We start from the raw sequence: 24,795 nt of genomic DNA, 5'->3' as shown, positions 1-24,795 counted from the left end.
GCACGGCTGCAAGAACAGTGGAACCTGCAATGGGGCGTCTACATGTGCTTAGGTGATCAAAGATGAAGACAGTGAGTGATACTTTTACCATAAAGGCTAGGATGCATGCTAATCATACAAAAATGCTGGATCAAGAGCTGGATATTGTTTGGGTTCAGTACTGAAGTATTAAGAAATTCAGGAACCCTGTGGTATTTTGGATAGGGACCAGTGTTACTACAAGGGGAGGGATTCTACTAGTGTATAAAATAAGAAATAGAGGCCTAAGTTAAGATGTTTTGTTTAATTATCTCATCGAGAAATAATAATAAGTGTTGGGATTAATGTTGCTTCAAATAAGATGTAGAAGAGAATTAATTCTGTAGCAATAAATTTTGTGCATAGTTATGATTAGAAATAATTGTAGGTATAACTAATATAGTGTCAACTATAATTAATGTAATATACAATTTGGGGGGTTAATGATTCTTTTAATAGGTGATATTGGCTAGCTTTTATTATCAGAGGCAATAATTATGTTGTTAAAATTAGTAGTGGTATAGATAAGGAGTCAGAGGAAAAAACTAATGAAATATTAAGAGTATTATCATTGAATTGTTTAAGAAGTAGGCTTATAAGACTAATTAATAAGCTGTGAGTAGTAGTATTGATCCAGATTATACTATTGTTTGATAACTAAATTAAGGGTATTAATATAATTAATGTTCCTGTGGGAATAACGATTTTTAGCATTGTGGTAAGTTGAGATTTTTGTACATAGTCAGTATTTGATACTATTACTAGTATGGATAACTTAAGTATTGTATTTAGGATTATTAGGGTTCCTATAATGAAATAGGGATAATATTGTGCCTTCTAAGCATAATAATGATATTAAACAAAATGGATATATTAATAGTCTTATAAGGGATACTGTACTACAATAATATTTATATATAGTAAAGGCACTTGATAATTATCAATTTAACCATAATCTAATGAGTTGAAATAGTTTATTTTAAACTAGATACCATATTTGGCTCATTCTAGTCCTTTTTGAGTTCATTTATAGGCTAGGCTTAATTGCTAAGAATAAAATTAGGAAAAGGGCTATATTGAGTATAGTGTTTAAGTTATGTTCATGATGCTCAAGGGAGTGCTAAGAGGAGTGCAATTTCTAAACCAAAGAAAAGAGATGTAATGGCTACTATAAATAATTTTGTAGAGAAAGGAAGATGAGCTGATCCTAGGGTCAAAGCTGAGGCAGCAGCTTCGAAGCCAAAGAGGTGGTTGGATGTAAAATGGTATTTTAATTGACGTAAAAATCGGACAATAAGAGAGGCAGATTCAAGAATTACATGAAGCCCATGAAATCCTGTGGCCACAAAGAAGCTTGAGCCAGACAATCCATCTGAAATGGTAAATGACGTTTCATAATATTCTGAGGCTTGTAGGAGCGTGAAGCAGAGGCATGAGGCAATTGTAGTAAGAGGGGCTTCGAGTATATGTTTCTGGTTTCTTTCCGTAAAGCTATGATGAGCTCAGGTGATAGATACCCTGGAGGCTAATAATACACAAGAATTTAAGAGTAGGACTTCTGAGGGATTAAGAAGGAAGGTCCCTGTGGGTGGTCAGCATGCCCCCAGCTTGGGTGTTGGGGCAAGACTTGAGAGTGGTAAAAAGCCCAGTACTCAGTTGTGTCCAACTCCTTGTGACCCCATGGACTGTAGCCCTTCAGACTCCCCTGTCCATGGGACATTTCAGGCAAGAATACTGGAGTGGGTTGTTGTTTCCTCCTCCAGGAGATTTTCCCCACCCAGGGATCGAACCTGTGTCTCCCGAACTGCAGGAAGATTCTCTACCGCCGGGCCACTGTTGCCCAGTCACTCAGTCAGTGTCTGACTCTGCAGTCCCGTGGACTGCAGCACACCAGGCCTCCCTGTCCCTCACCATCTCCCGAGGTTTGCCCAAGTTCATTTCCTTTGTATTGGTGATGCCATCCAGCCATCTCATCCTCTGTCGCCCCCTTCTCCTCTTGCCCTCAATCTTTCCCAACATCAGGGTCTTTTCCAATGAGTCATTGGGAAGCCCCAAAGGAGCTGGTAAAAAAAAAGAAGAGGACTTCTGAAATGATGAATAGAACTATTCCATACCAAAGTCCTTTTTGTTTGGTTGGTGTGTGGTGACCTTGAGAAGTACTCTCTCCAATGATGTCTTGTTATCATTGATATATCGTGAGGACATTAGTTAGTAGATTGAGTAGTAATAATACTGTTGAATTAAAATGAAATCATATAACTAGGCCAGATGTTATTAAAAGAGCTGAAAGGACTCCTATGAGGGGTCAGGGGCTGGGGTTTAATATGTATATGATAGGTGTGGGTTTAGTGGGTCATTATGCATTGTGATGTAAGTAAAGTCTTACTAATAAACACACAGGGTTGGATTATGGCAACAGCAAATTCAAGAATAGTAAAAATGAGAATAATAAATGTAATGAGGGTCATGAGGGTGCTGATGCTCATTAGTGCCAGAATGGCTCCCCCAATCAATGAATTAGTTAGTGACCTGCTGTGATATTGGCTGTTAGTCGTCGGGCTAAGGCCATTGGCTGAATAAAAAAGCTAATAGTTTCGATGATAATTAATATAGGAATCAGAGGAGCTGATGTTCCTTGTGGTAAAAAATGAGTTAAGCATGCTTTTGTTTTATTGCAAAAACCAATAATGACAGTCCCTACTCATAAGGGAATTGCTATTCCCAAGTTTATTGATAGTTCGGTAGTTGGTGTGAATGAGTGAAGTAATAATCTTAGTAAGTTTGTTGATCCAATAAATAAATTGGGTAATATTAGTATTAATGCTCTAGTCTGTCCTTTATAATCATGGATACTTATTATCATGAAGTGAATTTTTGGTCATGTGGAGTTAAGAGCATATCCTGAGAAGAGTGGAAATAAGTGTATGAAGCCTCTGATAAGGGCAAATACAGCTCCTATTGAGAGTGGAAATGGGCAGCTACCTAATGCATATCATGAGTACAGTATCTAAAGGTGAGTCAGCCAGGACAGTGCCTGTTAGTCCTCCTACTGTAAAAAGAAAAGCGAAACCCAGGGCTCATGTCACGGCCAGAGAACGTTTAATATTATCCCCATGAAACACGGCTAGTCAGCTGGACACTTACTTGTGTAAGAATGGCAGCAATCATAGTGGCTGATGTAAAATGTGCTCGGGCGTCAGCATCTATTCCTGATGTGACTATATGGTGGGGCCATAAGATAAATCTAAGAATCCAATTGATACCATAGCTCATACCATTCCTATATACCCCAGAGGCTCTCTGTTCCCTGAATAATAGGTTACAATATGTGAAATTATTCCAAACCCAAGTTAAAGTGAAATGTACACTTCAGGATGTCTGAAAAATCAAAATAAATGTTGGTACGGGATTGGGTTACCTCCTCCTGCAGGATCAAAAGAAAGTTGTATTTAGGTTTTAGTCTGTTAGTTATGTAGTAATCAGTCAGTTCAGTTCAGTTCAGTCACTCAGTTGTGTCTGACTCTTTGCGACCCCATGGACTGCAGCACGCCAGGCATACCAGCCACTCATGTAGGTAGTGATAATAGTAGTATATGGCAGTAACTAGGACTGATCATACAAATAATGGTGTTTGATACTGGGATATTGCAGGGGTTTCATATTAATGATTGTAGTTATAAAGTTGATAGCACCTAAAATTTAAGAAATGCCTGCTAGATATAGGTAAAAAGTGATAAGGTCTACTGAAGCTTCAGTGGAAACTACTAAGTTTCCAGCCAAAGGTGGGTAGACAGTTCACCCTGTACCAGTACCTGCTTCAACTATTGATAATATAAGCAGAAATAAGAAAGAGGGTGGAGGTAATCAGAAGCTTAAATGTTATTTACATGGGGAAAGGCTATATCAAAAGCTCCAATTATCGGAAGAACTAGCCAGTTTTCTAAAAACCCAGGTATAATAGGCATTACTATAAAGAAAATGATTACAAATGCATGTACTTTTACAATCACATTATAGATCTGGCCGTCTTCAAGTGTGGTTCCAGGTTGGCTTAACTCGGCACAGATTAATAAACTTAGGGCTGTGTCTACTATTCCAGCTCAAGCTCCAAATAGTAAATGGAAAGTACCTACATCTTCATGATTAGTTGAGAATAATCAGTGATTAATGATCATAAGTAGAATGACTGAGTAACCACTAGACTGTAAATCTAAAGACAGGGATCTATTCCCCTTTATTCCAAGTCCTATGGTGAATTTTACATGTTGAATTGCAAATTGAAAGAAGGAGCTTTGAATTTGAATTTTCTGTGGCTGGAGTAAATTGAATCCAGTTGACTAGAGTATTTAGCTGCTAACTAAAAATTTGTGGGAAAATTAGCCTACAAATCTAGAGAGGATTTAGCTTAAGTAAAGTGTTTGATTTGCATTCAATTGATGTAAGATATAATCTTGCAATCCTTATTAAGCAGAAATTAAGTAAATTATTCTTGCTTAGGGCTTTGAAGGCTCTTGGTCTATTTAACCTAAATTTCTATTCCAGTACTGAGAGAACTGGTGTTAGGGGTAGGATTATTGTAGATACTACAATTGTTGGTAGAAGAATTATTTGTTTTGTGAGATCAAGTCATCATTTTATTTTTATGCTGTTTGTGGAAGGAAACCTGGTTAGTGTTGTGGCGTATGTAAGTCACATACAGAAATACAGGTTGATTAGTGCTGTAAATAAGTATAGGTAATATAATGTTATTATTCTTTATTATTTCTTGAATCATTATTCACTTAGGTACGAATCCTGATGGTGCAGGGAGACCTCCTATTGGTAGTAAAGTAACGAGGATGTGAGTTGTAATGATGGGTATTTTGTTTCCTGTGTGATAACGATAATGTGGTAGTGGTTGACTTGCATGTAAGTATTGTGAATATGGGGATTCCCTGGTGGCTCAGATGGTAAAGAATCCGCCTGCAATGTAAGAGACTCAGGTTCGATCCCTGGGTCAAGAAGATCCCCTGGAGAAGGGAATGGCAACACACTCCAGTATTCTTGCCTGGAGAATTCCTTGGACAAAGGAGCCTGGCAGGCTATAGCCCACTGAGTTGCAAATAGTCAAATATGACTGAGCCACCAACACTTACCCTTCTTCACCATGAATATAGTCAAAGTTAAAATATAAATGACTAGGTTTAGTAGTGTTACACTGGGATTATGTGATAAGATAGCTGTTATTCATCCTATATGGGCAATTGATGGATAGGCTATGATTTTCCATAGCTGTGTTTGGTTTAGTCCTCCTCAGCCCCCAGTTAGGATAGATAGTTTGGATACAGTTACTATTAGGCTTAAGTTAATGATGGTGAGATTTGACACAGTATGGATATACGTGCAAGTTTTTGTCATGTTGATAAAATTCGGCCCAATGCTAATTGTGTTGTGCTAAGTTGCTTCAGTCGTGTGTGTCTGACTCTATGTGATCTCCTGGACTGTAGCCTGTCAGACTCCCTTGTCCACAAGGTTCTTCAGGCAAGAATACTGGAGTGGGTTGCCATTTCCTTCTCCAGGGAATCTTCCTGACTCAGAGATCAAACCCGTGTCTCTTAATTCTCCTGCACTGGCAGGCAGGTTCTTTACCAATAGTGCCATCTGGGAAGCCCCAATAAGGCCCATTGTTGTTATTATTCATGCTATTGGGTTAAACATTTTTGTAATAGTTCATTGACTGGAGAATAATAAGTTAATGATAGCAGCTATGATAAGTAATAGTGATTTGGCAGGTTGTGTTAAGAAATATTTTAGCTTCTATGACTTGTGTGTTAAAAATTTTGTATCACAATAGGAATAATGGCCAATATATTTATTTCAAAGTCAATTCAGATGAGTAGTCAGTGGAAACTAATAATGATTATAGTTTCTGAAATAATGGTTGATAAAATGATAATAGAAATGATGGGGTTTATTAGTACAGGAAGAGTATAAATCAACATTTTCAATAGGGGTATGGGCCCGATAGCTTAATTAGCTGAACTTACTTATAAAAGGTAGTGTAATGTGGTAGCACCAAGAATTCTGGATTCTTTGGGGTAGTTTCAATTCCTGTAACTCTAGAAATAAAAGGATTTAAACTGCTATTATTTACTCTATCAAAGTAACTCCTTTATCAGATGTATTTCTTATGTTTGTGAGGGAATACTTGATAATATAATGGATAACGAAACATGTCATATGCATAGGGCTAGTGTTAGGGGTAGGGAATTTTTTCAGAGTAAATGTATTAGTTGGTCATACCAGAGTCGGGGGTAAGATGCTCAAATTTATAGGAAGGAATATTGTTAATAATAGTGACCTAACAACAGAATAAATTGTATGCAATGCTGGCACACGTGGGTTGTGGAATGTTCATAAGAATAAGACTGTTGTGAAAATACCTACTATAATAGTATCTGCATATTCTGCTGTGAATAATAAGGCAAATAGGCCTGTTGCATATTCTACATTAAAGCCTGGTACGAGTTCAGATTCCCCTTCTATTAGATCGAATGGGGCTCGGCTGGTTTCTGGTGAAGTGGAGATGGGTCATATTATGACTAGGGGTCATGATGGAAAAATTAGTCACAGTTGTTCTTGGGTGATGATGAGGGCGTAAAGGGTCAAGGACCCATTTATTAGAAAGACTGACAGGAGAATGATTGCTAGTGTTACTCCATATGAGACTGTCTGTGTTATGCTCATAAGGCTCCAGTTGGTGCATATGTGAGTTGGAGGCCCTTCCAGATCATACAGTAGAATACACACCTAAACTTGGTGTGGCTGGTATAAATAGGACTTCTAAGTCTATGTCAGCGAGAGAGTCAGGTATAGGTAGGTAGGGGATTCAAAGGTCTGGGCTAACTTAGGCTAGAATTGGTGCTAAAATGAATATAGAGACTGAGGATGTGGCTGGTGATAATGGTTCTTTAATGAAGTGCTTGACTGCATTGGCAATGGGTTGAAGTAAACCATGTGGTCCTATGACATTTGGGCCTTTTCAAAATGAATCTAACCTAAAACTTTCCGTTTGACTAGTGTTAAGAATGCTATGGCTAAAAGGACAGGGACTGTAAGTATTAAAATATTAATTATGAACATTTTGTCAAGGAGAGGATTTGAATCTCTGGTTATAAAGGTTTCAGTTTTACACAGTTACCAGCCTCTGTCACCTTAATTAAACCCTGTTCTTGGGTAAGATTTTATGCTTATTAATTAAGATGAGATCACTGGTTATTTTTAAGGTGCTTGTTTGAAGTTGTCTTTATTTCTCTTGTCCTTTCCTACTGGGAGAAATATATAATATAGAAACCAACCTGGATTATACCAGTCTGAATTCAGATCACATAGGACTTTAATCATCACACAAATGAAAGTTTAATAGTGGTCACACCATTGGGGTGCCCTGATTCAACACAGAGGTCAGACAGCCTATTGTCAGTATGGACTCTAGAATAGGCCTGTGCTGTTATACCTAGGGTAACTTGTTCTGCTGACCCATTTTTGGATCAATAAGTGATAATGTGATTTGACCGGTAAGTCTAGGCTTTAAACTCACTCGGCGGATTTTTGTTCTCCAAGGTCACCCCCACCAAAATTATTAACCTGTATAGTTTTATTCTGATCTGACTGGTGTTATTTCATCTGATCTGATCAGTGTGAGGTGATACCTCATTGCAGGATCGAATGCAATTCCCTAATATTTAGCATTGTTGACATCTTTTCATGTGATTTTTTAAAATGTGAGTTAAAGATACCTATTAAAATTGGTTTTGTGATGGTCTACCAGGTGACTTCCCTGGTGGCTCAGATGGTAAAGCGTCTGCCTACAATGTGGGAGACCTGGGTTCAATCCCTGGGTCGGGAAGATCTCCTGGAGAAGGAAATGGCAACCCACTCCAGTATTCTTGCCTGGAAAATCCCATGGACGGAGGAGCCTGTAGGCTACAGTCCATGGGGTCGCAAAGAGTCAGACACGACTGAGCTACTTCACTTTCACTTTCATCCAGTTATGAATTCTTTTTTAATGACCACCGCATCCCACTCCAGTGTTCTTGCCTGGAGAATCCCAGGGACGGGGGAGCCTGGTGGGCTGCCGTCTATGGGGTCACACAGAGTTGGACACAACTGAAGTGACTTAGCAGCAGCAGCAGGAAGGTCCCGGAGATCAGTTGTTACTTAGAACCCCGTGGACCTTATGAATACCCTGTACCTGTATTGCGAGTACCCTGTCAACACAGCTTTTATAGTTGTAGTTACACAACACGGCCACAAGGCAGCAGCATTTCTTCATGCCCCACTTTTTTTTTTTTTACCTTTTCCGTTTTTCACCGTCATTTTATATTAGAGTAGGGCTTCCCAGGTGGCACTGGTGGTAAAGACCCTAACTGCCAACGCAGGAGACATAAGAGATGTGGGTTCGATCCCTGGGTCGGGAAGATGCCCTGGAGGAGGGCATGGCAACCCACTCCAGTATTTTTGCCTGGAGAATTCCATGGACAGAGGAACCTGGTGGGCTGCAGTCCGTGGGGTTGCAGAGTCTGAACACGACGAAAGCGACTTATCACAGAGCACATAGTTTTAGTATCCCTTGATGGCTTAATCTTGAATTTTTGGGTTAACGAATTATAGCTCCATGGGATTTTATTTGTTTATTCCCACATGTTCACGAAAAGATCAATTTCACAGATGAAAAGCAGGAGACAGTAAAACCTTTGTTGGCCATTATATAAATGGACACATTTTTTAGAGTCCTTATTTAGAGAACAAATGGTTTTGTTACCTTTGGACAGTCAGGATACTCTGGCCATTGAACAATTGTCACTGGGCAGACAGTGTCTCCAATACTACTTATGCTGTTAATAGAGGTCATGTTTTTGACAAATAGATGGGGTTTGTGATTGCAGAGCTCCTTTCACTCTTTTTAAGCTTTCCTTGGGGCATACCTGTGTTGGGTTAACAGTATGGTTCATAAATAATTTAATGCTGGAGAAGTGAAAGTGTTAAGTTGCTCAGTCAAGTCTGACACTTTGGGACCCTGTAGACTGTAGCCCTGAAGCTCCTCTGTCCATGGAAGTCTCCAGGCAAGAATACTGGAGTGGGTTGCTATTCCCTTCTCCAGGGGAGCTTCCTGACTCAGGGATCAAACCTGGGTCTCCTGCATTGGCAAGGTGGATTCTTAACCATCTGAGATACCATGGAAGCCCCGTGTAATGCTAAGTTATGTTTATTTATTGTTAAATAATAATAGTTGATGATATAAACTTAGGCAAGGAGAAATACTTCTTGTTACTCATTAACACTATTGCTTCTATTATTTAAAAGATTAGTCCAGTAATTGAGCAATAGGTTGATTTATTTACTATTGGTATTAAGGAAATGTTGTTGAGCTTTCAGTTCAGTTCAGTTCAGTTGCTCAGTCGTGTCTGACTCTTTGCGATCCCATGAATCGCAGCACGCCAGGCCTTCCTGTCCATCACCAAATCCCGGAGTTCACTCAGACTCATGTCCATCGAGTCAGTGATGCTATCTAGCCATCTCATCCTCTGTCATCCCCTTCTCCTCCTGCCCCCAATCCCTTCCAGCATCAGAGTCTTTTCCAGTGAGTCAACTCTTCGTATGAGGTGGCCAAAGTACTGGAGTTTCAGCTTCAGCATCATTCCCTCCAAAGAAATCCCAGGGCTGATCTCCTTGCAGTCCAAGGGACTCTGAAGAGTCTTGTTGAGCTTTACCGCTTTCTTAATTGATGGTTGCTTTTAGGCCAACTGTGGTGGTGTTTATTTTTTACTCTCTGGTGAAGATTGTATCTGTTTCTAAAAGGCTGTGTCTTTTAAGATTATTATTAATATATAATTACATAATGTATAATATATTATATATAAATATGGACTTCCTTGGCAGCTCAGATGGTAAAGAATCTGTCTGCAATGCAGAGACCCAGTTCAATCCCAGGTTCAGGACGATCCCCTGGAGAAGAGAAAGGAATGGCAACCCACTCCAGGATTCTCGCCTGGAAATCCCATGGACAGAGGAGCATACAGTCCATGGGGTCACAAAGAATGAATAACATCTTCATCATCATATATACATAACATACATGTATATATATTATACATATATATATATAATCTAAAAAGGCATGGAATGTACTCTGCTACCCACATTGTGTGGTGAGCATCTGATGCCAACTCAGGGTTGGATTTTTATTGCTATTAATGAAACTCTTTCATCCTATTTTTGGATTTCTAGTTCCTTCCCCTTTTTGCTGAGAAGCAGCCAGGCACTGTGGAAGGGAACGCGTGGAGTGTCCATTAGTAAAGCCCAGATGCTTCCAGGAACACCACTGAGCAGTACTCCCACACTGACAGCAGACAGACTCCACCTTTTGCCACTGGATCAAGGGAGCTAGGGATGAGGAATGTGATGAATTGCCCCTCAGTGACCCTCCTACTAGTCAGCCAGGTGACTCAGACACGGCTCTGCTCTGGGAATAAAGAAACACTACCCTCACCATTTCCTCCTTACATCTGAATGTCATGTCACGGCAACCTCATCTGGCTTCCTAGGTGGCGCTAGTGGTTAAGAATCCACCTGCCAGTGCCGAAGACACAGGAGACGTGGGCTTGATCCCTGGGTTGGGAAGATCCCTGAAGGAGGAAATGGCAACACACTCCAGCGCTCTTGCCTGGGCAATTCCATGGGCAGAGGAGCCTGGCAGGCTATAGCCCATGCGATCGCAGAGTCAGACACGACTGAATGAGCACAAGCTGGGAGAGTTTGCACTTGGCCAACAGTTGGCCTATTTCATACATGCTGTCAAATCTGTGTAGAATCCTTCTGATGTTTGTGTATTCCTTGTTTCATTCCTAATCTTGATTATTCATGGCTTCTGTCATTTTGTAAGAAGTCTGAATTTCATATTTTCAAAGCCCCGTAGATAGCATAGTTGTGAAAGTGAAGTGAAAATCTGAGTTGTTCAGTCATGTCCAACTCTTTTCAACCCCATGGACTGTAGCCCACCAGGCTCCTCTGTCCATGGAATTCTCCAGGGAATCTTCCCAACCCAGGGATCAAACCTGAGTCTCCTATCATCTGAGCTCAGTTTCACATTTAAAAAATTTTATTTTATATTGTAGTTGATTAACAATATTGTTAGTTTCAGGTGTACAGCAAGGTGATTCTGTTGTACATATACATGTTTTTATTCTTTTTCATTGCCATTTAGTTTTTTGCAGATTGTTGAACAAAGTTCCCTATGCTATCCAGTAGGTCCTTGTTGTCTATTTTAAACATAGCAGTGTGTACATGTTGATCTATCCCTCCTGCCCACTATTTCCTCTTGGTAACTGTAAGTTTCTGTTTTGTAAATAATTTCATTTGTATCCTTTTTTTTGATTCCCCATATAAGCAATAGTATATGATATTTGTCTTAACTTGCTTTACTTAGTACAACAATCTAGGTCCATCCATGTTGCTGTAAATGGCATTGTTTCATTCTTTTAATGACTGAGTAGTATTCCCATGTACACTTTGGACCACATCTTCTTTATGCATCCGCTGTTGATGAATATTTAGGGTGCTTCCATGTCTTCACTATTGTAAACAGTGCTGCAATGAACATAGGGTTGCATATGTCCTTTTGAATCGTGTTTTTCTCTGGGTTTGCCCAGGAGTGGGATTTGCTGGGTGATATGGTAGCTCTGTTTTTAGTTTCTTAAGGAATCTCCTTACTGTTCTCCATAGTGGTTGCACACCTATTTACATTACTAACAACAGTGTAGGAGGGTTCCCTTTTCTCCACATCCTCTCCACCATTTATTATTGGTAGACTTTTTCTTTGTTCCAGACTTTAAACTTTCTATTTTGTATTGGGGTATAGCTGATTAACAGTGTCGTGATAGCTTCAGGTGAACAGCGAAGGGCCTCAGCCGTACATATACAGGTATCAATTCTCCTGCAAACTCACCCCCAATCCAGGATGCCACATAACATTGAGCCGAGTTCCCTGTGCTGTACAGTAGATCCTTGTTGGTTATCCATTTTAAGTACAGCAATGTGCACATGCCCATCTCAAACTCCCTCTCTCTTCCCCTACCCTTCCCCCGCAGCAACCCTAAGTTCCGAGTCTGTAAGTCTTTCTGTTTTTACAGTAAGTTCATTTGAATCACCTCTAGGTTCTAAATATAAGAGATGTCATACACTACTCCTCCTTCTGTGCTTACTTCACTCAGTATGACTCTCTAGGTCCATCCATGTTGCTGCAAATAGCAGTTTCACTCTTTTAATGGCTGAGTAGCATTCCATTGTGTATGTGTACCACTTCTTTATCCATCGCTCTGTTGATGGACATTCAGGCTGCTTCCATGTCTCAGCTAATGTAAACAGTGCTGTAACGAACACTGGGGTATGTGTATCCTTTCAGATCATGTTTCTCTCTGGATATATCCCAGGAGTGGAACTGCAGGGTATGTTAGCTCGACTTTCAGTTTTCTACAGAACCGCCCTACTATTCTCCATAGTGGCTGCACCTATTTGCATTCTCAGCAGTGTAGGGGGCCTCCCTTCTTCTCCAGCATTTGTTTGTGGCTTTTTTGATGACAGCCATCCTGGCTGGTGTGAGGTGCTATCTTATTGCAGTTATGTTTGCATTTCTCCAGTAATTAGCGATGTCAACACCTTTTCATGTGCCTCATGGCCATCTGTATGTCTGTCCTCTTTGGAGAAATGCCTCTTTAGGTTTTCTGTCCATTTTTGAGTGGGTTGTTTTGATGATGTTAAGCATCATGAGCTGTTTGTAAATTCTGGAGACTAATCCTTTTTCAGTCACATCATTTGCAAATATTTTCTCCCAATCTGTGGACGTTTTATTATTTCCTTTGCTGGGCAAAAGCATTTAAGTAAGTCCCATTTGTTTTATTTTTCTATGAGATGGACTGAAAATGATGTTGCTGTGATTAATGTCAGAGTGTTCTGCCTATATTTTCCTCTAGAAGTTTTAGTGTTTGGTCTCACATTTAGGTTTTTAATAATTCTGAGCTTATTTTTGTGTATGGAGTTCATATTATTTGCAGACTTTTTCATGACAGCCATTCTGATTGATGTGAGGTGATAATAGTTTTTATTCACATTTCTCTAATAATTAGCAGGGTTGGGCATCTTTTCATGTGCCTCTTGGCTCTAAGTATGTCTTCTTGGAAAAATGTCTCCTCAGGTCTTTTGCCTCTTTTTTGATGGTGCTTCTCTGGTGGCTCAGATAGTAATTTACCTACAGTGTGGGAGACCTGGGTTGGGAAGATCCCCTGGAGAAGGAAATGGCAACCCACTCCAGGATTCTGACCTGGAGAATTCCATGGACAGAAGAGGCTGGTGGCAACAGTCCATGAGGGTGCAAAGAGATGGACATGACTGAGCAACTTTCAAGTCTTTTGCCTAAATCTTTATTTATTTTTTTGAGCCATATGAGCTGTTTGTAAATTTTGGAGATTAATCCTTTGTCAGTTACATCATTTGCAAATAGTCTCTGGCATTCTGTTGGATGGCTTTTCATCTTGTTTATGGTTTCCTTTGCTGTGCAGAGCTTTTGAATTTAATTAGGTTCCATTTATTTAGTTTTGTTATTTCTATCACTCTAGAAGAGGAATCAAAAAAGATACTGTTGCAATTTACATCAGAGTGTTCTGCCTATGTTTTCCTCTAAGAGTTTTATCAATACCCAGTGTCACATTTAGATCTTTAATCCATTTTTTGTGTTAGAGTATTCTAATTTCATTTTTTACATATAGCTGTCCAGTTTTTCCAGCACCGTTTATTGAAGAGACTCTTCATTGTATATTCTTGCCTCATTCGTCATAGATTAATTGACCATAGGTGCATGGGTTTATTTCTGGGCTTTTTATCCTGTTCCATTGATCTATATTTCTGCTTTTGTACCATACTGTTTTGATTACTTTGTAGCTTTGTAGTATAGTGCGAAGTTAGAGTGCCTGGTTCCTCCAACTTCATTTTTCTTTCTCAAGATTGCTCTGGCTATTTGGGATCTTTTGTATCTCCATACATTGAAAACCACAAAACTGTTACAATTTTTGCTTCAACCATCAAAGGTAACCCAGAAAACTTGAGAAGAGAAAGAAAACCTATTCCATTTACCCGTTTTCCTTTCCGTGCTCTTCCTTTCTGATGTCTCAAGGTCCCACCTTATTGTTTCCTTCTTGTTGAGAGAGCTTTTCTTTAGTCATACTTCTAGGGCAGGTCTGCTGGTGAAAACTTGTTTTACCTCTGAGAATGTCTCATTTCCCCTCCCTTTCTAAAGGATATTTTCACTAGAACTCTGGAATGACAGTTCTTTCAGTCCACGAGAAACGTGCCACTCACTTCCAGGTCCCCTGGTTTCTGAGGAACTTGCTGCCATTCTGTGTTCAGACATCACCACCTGGAGGAAACGAGTCTTCTCTCTGGCCCATTTTTAGGTTCTTTTCCTCCAGCTCTAGTTTTGAGTCTTACTGTGAGGTCTTGGTGTGGACTCCTTTGGTTTTATCTTATGCTCATCAGCATTTTGAATCTGAGCCTTTACGTGGCTTTGCCAAAGCCAGGAAACTGTCAGCCCTTTTTCTTGGAACATTTTTTTCAGCTCCCCCTTTCTGTCCCTTGTTCTTTGAACATATTCCATGAAAATCATGGGGAAGAAAGTTGAAGGAATTAATCTCAGAAGAGTTCTAGATATTAGCCATAAACAAGGTGAGAGAATTCTGGAGCCTGGGGCTTTGGGGTTCTCCCAAACGCACTACACAGCCGAGCACCATGGAGCTCCATGTCTGTGTGCTTTCCTTGGTGACCCCGGGCACTACCAGTAGTTCCCCAAAAAAGGTGTGTCACTCAGTTCAGGCCAAAATAATGACAACTGAATATAAGATGCTATCCTCAGTCCTCTCCCTCTCACACCATAACACTCCTACTCTGCATGACAAATACAACAGTACCACAGCCTCTCTGTGAGCCCAGAGATTCTGACTGGAAAAACAGGTCTGATTAAAAAATACATCCCCAGGAGATTCTGAAGGACAGACAAGCCCAGGTCACCCTGGTAAGTATGGAAACAAGCACAGTGCCCCCTGAGTCGTGCTTTGATCCCTTTGATGTCCGTGCAGGATATGCCACCACCACGCAGCACCAACTGACTCAAAATTGTGTTGCTTTAACTATCTACGTGTTCTTCCATTTGTTATAATAGGAACTGAGAAAAACTGAACACTAAACTTTGAAAGAATTCTTAGTGAAAGTGGAAGCTCTCAGTTTCTACAGCACAGGTCGGTAATGGCACTTCCTTTTCTCCATCTGGTCTGTGCTCCCAGAGAAGGATACACAGTGATGCTAACCTTGGTACACACAGCAGAGAACACTGTATGCATAGTTTCAGCCCACATCCATGCACCACCTTACATATTATACCAACCTGGATGTTTACAGAACTTTCTTTAAAATCAAATCCACCATTATTTTTTGTAGCCATTCAATCTTTAAATTCTCTAATATTTTTCTTAACATTCAAAGATGCACCATGCAAAGTAGAAAACCAACTGTTAAAGTGAGCTTAAATTTCTTTTTTTTTTTTTTTGAGCCTTGCAAGAGCAAGGCCTCAAAAAATTGGGTACACACTCAGAATTGTTCCTCTTAGAAAAATTAGTAAAAGGCAGAAGATTTATATGGTCTGAAGAGAAACCAGAGTATGAGTTTCAATATTTTATTAAAATAGCATATTTAACAACTGTTAACCAAGAATATTAATTTTGTCCCACCCACCCCAACCCCATATGCAGCACAACACAGTAGTGATTTCAAATATCCTTGATCGTGATAACAAACAGAAACATTTCAAAGTCAAGTTTGCAACTAAAAACTAGACCTTGGAAAAATTCTGCATTAGAAGAAACATCACAAGGCTCTCGAGCAGAATTCTTTTCTCTGCCTGAGAATTAATGCAGTATGCCACCCACCTGACATTACTGCTGGTCTGCTTTTTCTCCTCTATGCATAGAATAACGTCTCATTTATAAGTACCCACTTCATAAATAAATCGGCATTTTCACCTCATTTAATGTTCCTTTTCAGCTTCACAAAGAAACCAGTAAATAAAACTGTCGACGACAGTCACGACATAGGCTCTCACAGCAAGATAAAAAACTTGAAAATATGCAGAGATGCATCGACGCTATTTTACATAAAAAGATTTTAAAAAGTGCAAGGCAAAATCTGCAGTTTTTTTAGGGGAGTTTTTAGGCACATCCATTTCTTAAAGCAAGCTTCAGTATGAATTCCAGTTTTTTTCTTCATGACACCTGTTTTAGTTAGTCTTTCTTTAAAAAAAAAAATACATCCTGTCAAGTGTGAAATAGGGCATCTACGGTCCCGAAAGGCGAGGTTTTCAGTTATGGCGTGTCCGTCCTTTTTTTATCCTTGCCGGCTTTGGTTTGGGGATGTACTGGTTATTTGCCTGGTACTCAAGTTCCTTCCGGAAGTAGTGGATGGCTTTGTTTAGCCCTTCCTCCAGCGGGACCTGTTTAAAGAGAGGGTGAGGATGAGGGGCAGCCCCCGCCTGCATGGTGCACTACACCACCAGGTGTGCCCTTCTCCTTCTCAGGAGTCTTCACGGAGGAAGATGGTCAGGAAGGCAGCCAGGTAAGAGCCACACACCTGACTCGGCTGGGGACACCCACCCTCTGGACCTTCACCCCTGGGGACCTGACACCTTCTGCTCTGTCACCACCCCCATGGGACCCGAAAGCCTCTGCATCATCACCCACTCCTCCGGGGACCTGACACCCTCTGCTCTGTCACAGCCACCTCCCCCCCACCCCGGAAACTTGACACCCTTTGCTCTGTCACTCCCAGGGAATCGAAACCATATGCACCTTCACCCCTGGGGACTCTTCACCCTCCACACAGGGACCCGGGACAACCACTGGGCAGCCTCATAATGTGGAGGCCGCCAGAGCAAACACGGAGCAGGAATCACAGCAGGTGCCCACGTCGTGCAGACACCACGAAGGACAGGAAAGCAGCAGCCCAAGGGCAGCCCACCTGGAGAACCTGGAGGACAGTCAGCCCGGGCAACGGGGGACCCTCGCCCCAGGAGGAGGGCAGTCTGCTCAAGGGGCAAGGGACCCACCCCCAGGGAGGGGGGGCAACCAACCCGGTGGGGACAGATGAACACACGCTCCGGGTGGGGGGCAGTGAGCCTGGGGAGAACCCAGACCCCAAGGAGAGGACCAGTCAGCCCAGAGAGGACTCACAGCCCAGGAGGGGGGCAGTTAACTGGGCGGAAAGGGGGTGGGGAGGGGGACCCAGGCCCAGAAAGGAGAGCAGTGAGCCCTGGTAGGACAGTCAGCCTGGGGGATAGAGGGACCACAACCCTAAGGGGGCCAGTCAGCTCAGGGGGAGAAGGGGACCCAACCCCAGGTGGACTCAGTGAACCCGGGGAGATGAGGGGCCCATGCCCCAAGAGAGGGGCAGTCAGCGTGGGAGGACATGGGGACCTTCACCCGAGGAGGGAGGCAGTCAGCCTGGGGGTATGCACTCCTCAGAGATGGGGCACTGAGTCCCGGGGGGACAACCCATGTCCCAGGGAGGGGGGCAGCCTACCAGGAGGAGACAAGGAGAGCTTTGCCCTGGGGCGGGAAGGAGACCTTTGCCCCGGGGCAGGAAGAAGACATCTGCCCAAGGAGGGGAGCAGTCATCCCCAAGAGGGGTGGAGGACCCAGGTCCCAGGATGGGGGCAGTCATTCCCAGGGTCGGGGGACAGGGGATTCTCATCCCAGGAAGGGGCAGTCAGCCCGGGGAGGACCCAGGCTGCAAGGTGGTGGGCCGTCAGCCTGGCGACTGTGGGACCTTCATCTCAGGAAGGGGCATTTAGCCGACAGGGTGTAGTCAGTCCAGTTGGGCCAGTCAGCCAGTGGGACAGGGGACCCACGCCCCAGGAGGTAGGCAGTCAGCCTGGGGGACCCTCGCCCCAGGGGGGCAGTCATTCTGGTTGAGGGGGGCCCATGCCATGGGGGGTGGGAGTCAGCCTCTGGAACCTGGGGACACCAGGTCAAGGGCACAGCATTCCTGGCTTGGGGAGCCACACTGGGAGGCCGAAGGCCTTTAAGAGGGCAGGAAAAGCTGGGAGGTCTGCAGTTTGCAGGCTTTGGCTTCTCATTTGCCCATCCTGCTTGACCTTGGATGAGGTCAGACAGGTAACGGACACCAAGTTGGCCCCTCTCACCCATGATACCCTGGCTGAATGGACGGCCAGACCCTGCAGGGCTACTCAGTTCTAAGGCTGCACTGTCGCCCCCTCAGTGAGGCTTTTCAAGTGAAGCCAGCGAAATGAGACCCTTGATGGCAGATGCCCCAAGAGTCCAGGTCACAACCCGTAAGGGAGGAGGAAGGACACAGGCCTGGAGAGGACCCTGCCAGGGCCACCCCACTCGGCAGTGCCCGTAAAGGATAAACATGGGGAAAGGCCTTCTCCAGGGGGCAGCAATAGCCCCGACCCCGTCTTACCACTGGCTCCCACCCCAGCATCAGCTTTGCTTTCTTGATGTCCGGTTTCCTTTTCTGGGGGTCATCCTGGGCTTCAGAAAGAAACTGAATTTCACTCCCACTGCCTGAATTTAAGAAGAAAAAAAAAACAGAATCAGGAACCACTGAGGTGTGATTTTTATATACCTGCACAGGAACACAGATGCAAGTCAAGTACCACCTGCACAGGAACACAGATGCAGACGGTGTGATGTGTCCAAGTCCTCTCGTTCTGACTCCACAGGCCTGAGCCACCCTGAGGTGGGTGAGTGGGCAGGCCCCACACTGACCACCACCCTCAGCCAACATGGCCGTGTACCCACTGCCCACACTCCAGATGCGCCGACAAGCCATCCTCCAGGCATGAACACCCTACCAGAGCCCCTCGCCTGCAGTCAGGCCGCCTAATGAGCAGCATGCAGGGGAGTGAACGTGGGCCAGCCCTGGCCAACACCTTACATGGGCCTGCCCACCGACACCCTGCAAGAGCCACCCTGAGCCTACACAAAGATGTCCAGCCACCCTGGACAGACCACATGCAGAAGGACGGGAGCCTGGCCGGTCCAGCTTCCTTGCTGGGCCCACACCCTGCCAGCCAGCGGAATGAAGCCATCCCAGCGACCGTTGGCCAGGCCTGCAGAGGGAGTTCCCACTCCAGAATCTGGAGTGAATAAAACAGCTGCTGTCTGAAGCCACTGGTGTTTGGGGCTGTGTGTCACACAGCCATCCTCCTGGGATTTAGACAAACTTCTCCACTTCAGCGTGAGCACGACTCTGAAGATCTGGTCACGTGCAGGCTCTGCTCCGGGACACGTGGGCAGGTCTGTGGGTCTGCGTTTCTCACAAGATGGTGATGCAGCTGCTGGCTGAAGGGCCTCACTCAGGGTGCCAGGGCCCGGGGTCCAAGGTGAGCTTCCCCACTGGGGAAGGGTGGACAGACCCCCAGTGGAGACACCAGGGAAGACTGTAAACACAGGCTACTGAGATTTCTGTCTTAGGAAGACTATCCCCTGTCCTGTCCGACTGTCCAGGCCCACATCTTGCTCAAGCAGTTTAGCCAAACCCATTCCAATCTGGTTGTGTCTGAAACTCTGATTTCCTGATCGACTGTGGGAAGCAGACTCTCCTGAGACAGGCTCCTGTGAGCCCCAGGATACCTGTGACAAAGGGCACAGCCCGTGGACACCAGCAGCCCACGGACAGCTGGAAATACACAAACTGCTCGTGGCTTAAGAGCACACCCTCTCTGGAGCCACTCCCAGCATCCACACCGCCTGCCCGCTCGGCCAGGCCTGCACATGGAACCTAAAGCTGGCCACCAGACTCTGTCAGGAGCACACAGGCCAGCGCTGCCCTCCTGCTCCCTGCAGTCCTGTGCTCGTCATGGCCAGCATGTGGCACCAGTCAGCGGCCACCGGTGCAGAAATGCTGACCATGTCACATCTCAGGCACTGGGGACAACTGGACATTCCCACTACACAAAGACCTGATGTCACCACAGGGACCCAAGCCAGCCCCTTCCCCTTCATCTTTCCATTACTTAAAGCATCTCAAAACAGTGGGGCGCTCCTGACCCAGTTCTGCTTCCCATCCAATTCAGTCAGCGAGTGTTAACCATGCACTGTCCAGACAAGGTGTTACTAACTGACAGGCCAGCTTCACTCAGGGAGGCCCTGTTCTACTCACCAACGAGGTTTTTGATGAGCTGAGCAAATTCTAGGATGGTGTGTTCTTCTGGGTTCCCCTGAGGAGGAGAGGGTCTCTGGTTAGCAGTGTCGATGCAACAGGATGCCACCACTCACGTCCTCTGGGGTACCTGCAGGCTCACGAAGTCACTGGACTCCCACCTCCATGAAGGTTCCGCAGGAGGCACAGCACAGCTGGGGGCTACACTATGCCTGTCCCCACCTTGGCCTTGGTCGGGGCCAGCTAATGGGGACACGTTCCCTGGTCCAGGTACAGGATGGTGTCCAGGAGCAAAGGTTCCGTAACAGCAGTGTTGCTAGGCAGGAAAGCCTGGTTCTGCCAGCAGGTTCCCGCGGGACACTCGATACCCTGATGGGGCACCATGCTCACCACCTCAGTAGTGAAGACCCCTGAGCTCAGACACAAAGCCCAGAAACAAAAGGTATTCAGAGATGTGGGCTGCGGGCAGCCAGCAGGAGAGACAGGACGTGGCTGAAGGTGAGCTGACTTCTGGGGGGATTTGAGGAAAATCATTTTCTCCTTCTCTTCCTCCCCTATACCTTCTAGCAGCCTTAGCTCCTTCCGTTCCTAGTCCTGCTCATCCCATCATGACAGACCACCATGAAGTCTGGCAAATGAATGTCCTAAGTACTCTTTGTTCTCAATCTCCTAATTTCCTCTGAAGCAAGAAGATGACAGAGGCAGGCACGGTTTTTTTGGTTTAACTGCTAACTCATGTCCGACTCTTTGCGAATCCTGGACTGCAGCCCACCAGGCTCCTCTGTCCATGGGATTCTGCAAGCAAGAATGCTGGAGTGGGTGGTTATTTCCTTCTCTAGGAGACATTCCCAAATCAGGGATTGAACCAGCATCTCCTGAATTAGCAGGCAGGTTCTTTACCACTGAGCCACTGGGGAAGCCCCTCGTACCATAAATACATGGAGATTTTCTGCCAGCAAGAACCAAACATGAGCTGCTCTGTAGAGAAGCATATCCTCTGGCATAAGGGGTGAAAGGCTGGAGGAGACAGCAGGATAAACCACCTCCCAACCCTTCCAGGAGTGTTTGGGGCTACAGGAAGCCAGACATAAAGCTGCCTAAGGCAGGTCTGGGCCACCCGCAGCCCTGACAAGGGAGGGAAACCGTCCTAATCCTTCACTTTCTATGTCCCTGGAAAGCGAGCTTTATAAAGACTAGCTGCGGTAAAAGAAGGGGATGACAGAGGACATGGTTGGATGACATCACTGACTCAATGGACATGAGTTTGAGCAAACTCTGGGAGACAGTAAAGGACAGGGAAGCCTGGCACGTACAGTCCACGGGGTCACAAAGAGTCAGACATGACTGAATGACTGGACAACACGACTGCACGATACATGATGGAGAAAAGACATACTAACACCCCCACAACCAGAAGAGGCTTTGTGAGCTCCAGGACCTGGCCTCCAGGTGGATGGAGTCGGGTTAGTATTTATTATGCGGTTCATCCTTCCGTTGCAGACACCTTACATCTTGGCAGACTCCTGTTTCATTCTGTTCTGTGATTTTTCCTCTAGTGCTGGTTAAGTGGTAAACAGGCGCATGGGCTAAGCTTGCTGACAGCAAGTGAACCACAGCAGGAACTGGACTGCTAAGTGGGCAGTGGGGATGGACTCACCAGGTTGACGGGGCTGCTGACGTTGCTGTTCATGAGTGCCACAAGGCCATTCACCAGGTCACTGGAAAAGAGGGGAGGCCACTCAGGTGCCCGCTGATGCCCACAGGTGTGGTGCATCAGACACAGGCCGCCTCCCGGGAGGAGAGATGGGACATCAGAATAAAATCCTGCATGATAGAGGGCGTGGAGGATGCTCAAGTATTCTAGGAGACAAGGTAGTGTTAGGGAGCTGCCTTCTGTGGGCAGGTGTAGGCAGATGACTGGACAGGATGGGTGCTGAGAGATGGGGCTGAGTCCCCTACGCTGTGTATTTCTGAAACTGTTTAACAATTAAAAAGTAAAAGTAGACACACATCCAAAAGAGATGGTGTTTATGCAAGTTTCTGAGGAAAGACGATGTTTAACGTGAACCCAGGTAGTTGGCCCATACGGAAAAGCAGATGATTTAAAAAAAAAAACAAGAAAAAACAAGCTCCTCTGCGGAAAAAAAAAAAACAAAAACAAAAAAAAACACTCCAGTATGTGAGTCCTATACTGAAAAGTCAGATAAAGCAGACAACCCTGAGCGTTAAAACAAGTTCCCTGGCGCTCTGGGCCTCACCTCCACCCCAGAGCCCTCGGCTCCCAGAGGGGACAGTCGGGGTGTCTAGATGCTGCCAATGGACCGTGAGCGACTGGGCCATGATGCGGACTGTGAGGAGACAAACTTCCCCTTACCAAGGTTTGCTTCTTATTTATAGAACCATTAAAGAGTGGTTTTGTCAAAAAAAAAAAAAGGTGCCTTTGTAAAAATGACACCTCAGTGCTACGTAAGCACAGGCTAAGGCACTCCCCAAGCTGTGTTTCTGATGAGGTTGTGGGGGTTCTGCACACGCAGCCACCGGGAGCCTCTCCTTCCTCCTCCATCACAACCAGTAAGGAGCACTTTACTGTGCTCACCTCCGAAAGAACATCTTCATTTTCCCCTTTGCTTTAAATCAAGGGGAAAAAAAATCGGGGGGAGGGGGTTGCTATTTAGCAAACACGATTTTCTAGGATCTTGTTTACAACCAGTGGGTGTTTTGGGAACATGCCTGAAGTCCACTCTGCTCTTGCAGATCAAGCACAGATGCAGACAGACACTCGGTGACCCAGGATGTTTCCTCTCTCCTAGAAACGAACACAGGCCCCTCCATCACTATGGCGGTAATGACCATATCCCAACTCCCCCTCTGAGGACACACATCTCTGCCTATTTGGAATGAAATTGAAAGCTGCTGTTCAGTAGCATCCATGGGTTTTTAACACTGAAATGGAGGGGGAGTGGTCCCCATACTAAGCTGGAAGGTGATAGCATCATGTAATCATTCGGTGGAGGTGGAGATGAGGCATGCATCTTTTATGCAACAAACCGTCCACTTCTAAGGTCAGAGTTGCATAGATCATACCCATTTAACCTGAAGTTCTTTTAAAGTGTCATTCTGACAAAGCTACTTTTTAAGACAACACTGCATTGCCTCTGTGATAGGGTGAGGATGCAATCTGCCTACAAGAGCACCAGGCACAGACAGGACAGGACATCGGCGCACAGGCCACCCTGAGACCCCAACAGTCACTCAGAGACTGTGCCATGCTGTTTCAAGGAAACCGTGGATTTTGGAAATGGGTAACTTAGTTCAGCAATGCAAGGTCCCGACACTGTGCCTTTTGATTAGTAACTGTGAAGTAGAAGAGTCTCAGTTTCTATAAACTAGCTTATTTAAAACAGCCTAGCCCTGGTGAGCTGACCATCTTGGCCAAGCCTTGAACAAGGTAGAGTGGAGGCCAGGGAACCTCGTTCCCCAAGTTTGGGGAGGTCGGGGAAGCCTCATGTATCAGGGCCCAGTGACCCCAGAAGCAAGACCAGCAGACAGCAAAGCCCCATGAAGAGACATTCTGCCCAGAAGGTCCCCAGCAACACTCCAGTGACCGCATCAAGGTCTCTAAAACACCAGACACTGGTGTCTGGTCAGTAAGGGGCACATGGGCTGTGCAGGGTGGGCAGCAAGGCGTGTCCTGTCCTGGCTGGGACAGAATGCAACCCACGTATCAAGTGATGCTTAAAAGACTTTAACCATCAGCAAAAAAAAAGCATCTGAGAGGCTACTTTACATGATTTCATATCTGATTGATGCCTTTGAAATAAGAATGTGTTTTGATTGATGTCTTGTTTACTGTACACACTCTGGAATATTCCATGAGGTGGTATGGCTGGAGGAGTCTGGGAGCCTTGATGAGGCTGTTGGAGGAGATTCAATGTGACTAAGATGCCAAGATCCCTGAGAAGTGCGCAGAGGGGTGGGGGGGTGGGATGGAGATGTTTCACTAAAGCAGGTGGTATCTGATGCAGACACACCCCTCTCCCCAGCAGTCCCCACACTGACACGGACCTCGCCCATTCCCTCAGCGTGCATGGCTCTGGGGTCAAGTGCCCTGACCTGGAAACAGGCTGCTAGGTTGTGCTCAAATCCCTTCTTAGAATATTTGGGCAACAAAGTGGGCCAGTGACAAGATGGTCTCAGGCACTTTGCCCTCCTGGCCAACATACTAACAGGTGTGAGAAAAAAACACTGCTCATTATATACATTTACTCACAACGTTCCTCTGGACTAAACGTGAAAACTCACAAACACTTGCATGGGAAAAAAAAAAAATCTACAGTGGTTACATGTTTAATTTTTTCTCTCTTTTAAGCCAGGCAAAAGTTAGGGTGACTCCCTGGGCCGGGGTGGGGCTGGTGGCTACCTGCCTCCACTTCCCCTGACAACACCCCCGGGGTGGCCACAGGGCACCAGGAATGGCGTTTCCTAGTGCACAAGGTACCAAAACACACAACTAGC

General features: G+C 44.7%; 1 protein-coding gene and 1 non-coding gene across 2 annotated transcripts in view; both read right to left on the bottom strand.

The window, feature by feature from the left end:
• Positions 1-15,650: 15,650 nt before the first annotated feature.
• On the bottom strand, positions 15,651-15,762 carry LOC128057120 (U5 spliceosomal RNA). Its single transcript, XR_008200294.1, has one exon. It is a non-coding gene; the product is annotated as a U5 spliceosomal RNA (small nuclear RNA).
• Positions 15,763-15,846: 84 nt separating this feature from the next.
• Positions 15,847-24,795, bottom strand: part of UXS1 (UDP-glucuronate decarboxylase 1) — a 56,607-nt gene continuing 47,658 nt past the window's right edge. Inside the window, exons 12-15 of the mRNA XM_052647924.1 lie at positions 21,938-21,998; positions 20,281-20,338; positions 18,577-18,680; positions 15,847-16,588 (exon numbers count right to left, since the gene is read on the bottom strand). Of these exons, the coding sequence (XP_052503884.1) occupies positions 16,457-16,588; positions 18,577-18,680; positions 20,281-20,338; positions 21,938-21,998 (355 nt within the window). The 3' untranslated portion in view covers positions 15,847-16,456. The remainder of the gene's footprint in view (positions 16,589-18,576; positions 18,681-20,280; positions 20,339-21,937; positions 21,999-24,795) is intronic.

This window comes from Budorcas taxicolor, chromosome 11 (assembly GCF_023091745.1).
Source record: "Budorcas taxicolor isolate Tak-1 chromosome 11, Takin1.1, whole genome shotgun sequence".
NCBI lineage: Eukaryota > Metazoa > Chordata > Mammalia > Artiodactyla > Bovidae > Budorcas > Budorcas taxicolor.
The sequence above is the reverse complement of the archived record's forward strand: the minus strand, read 5'-3'. Positions and strand labels throughout refer to the sequence as shown.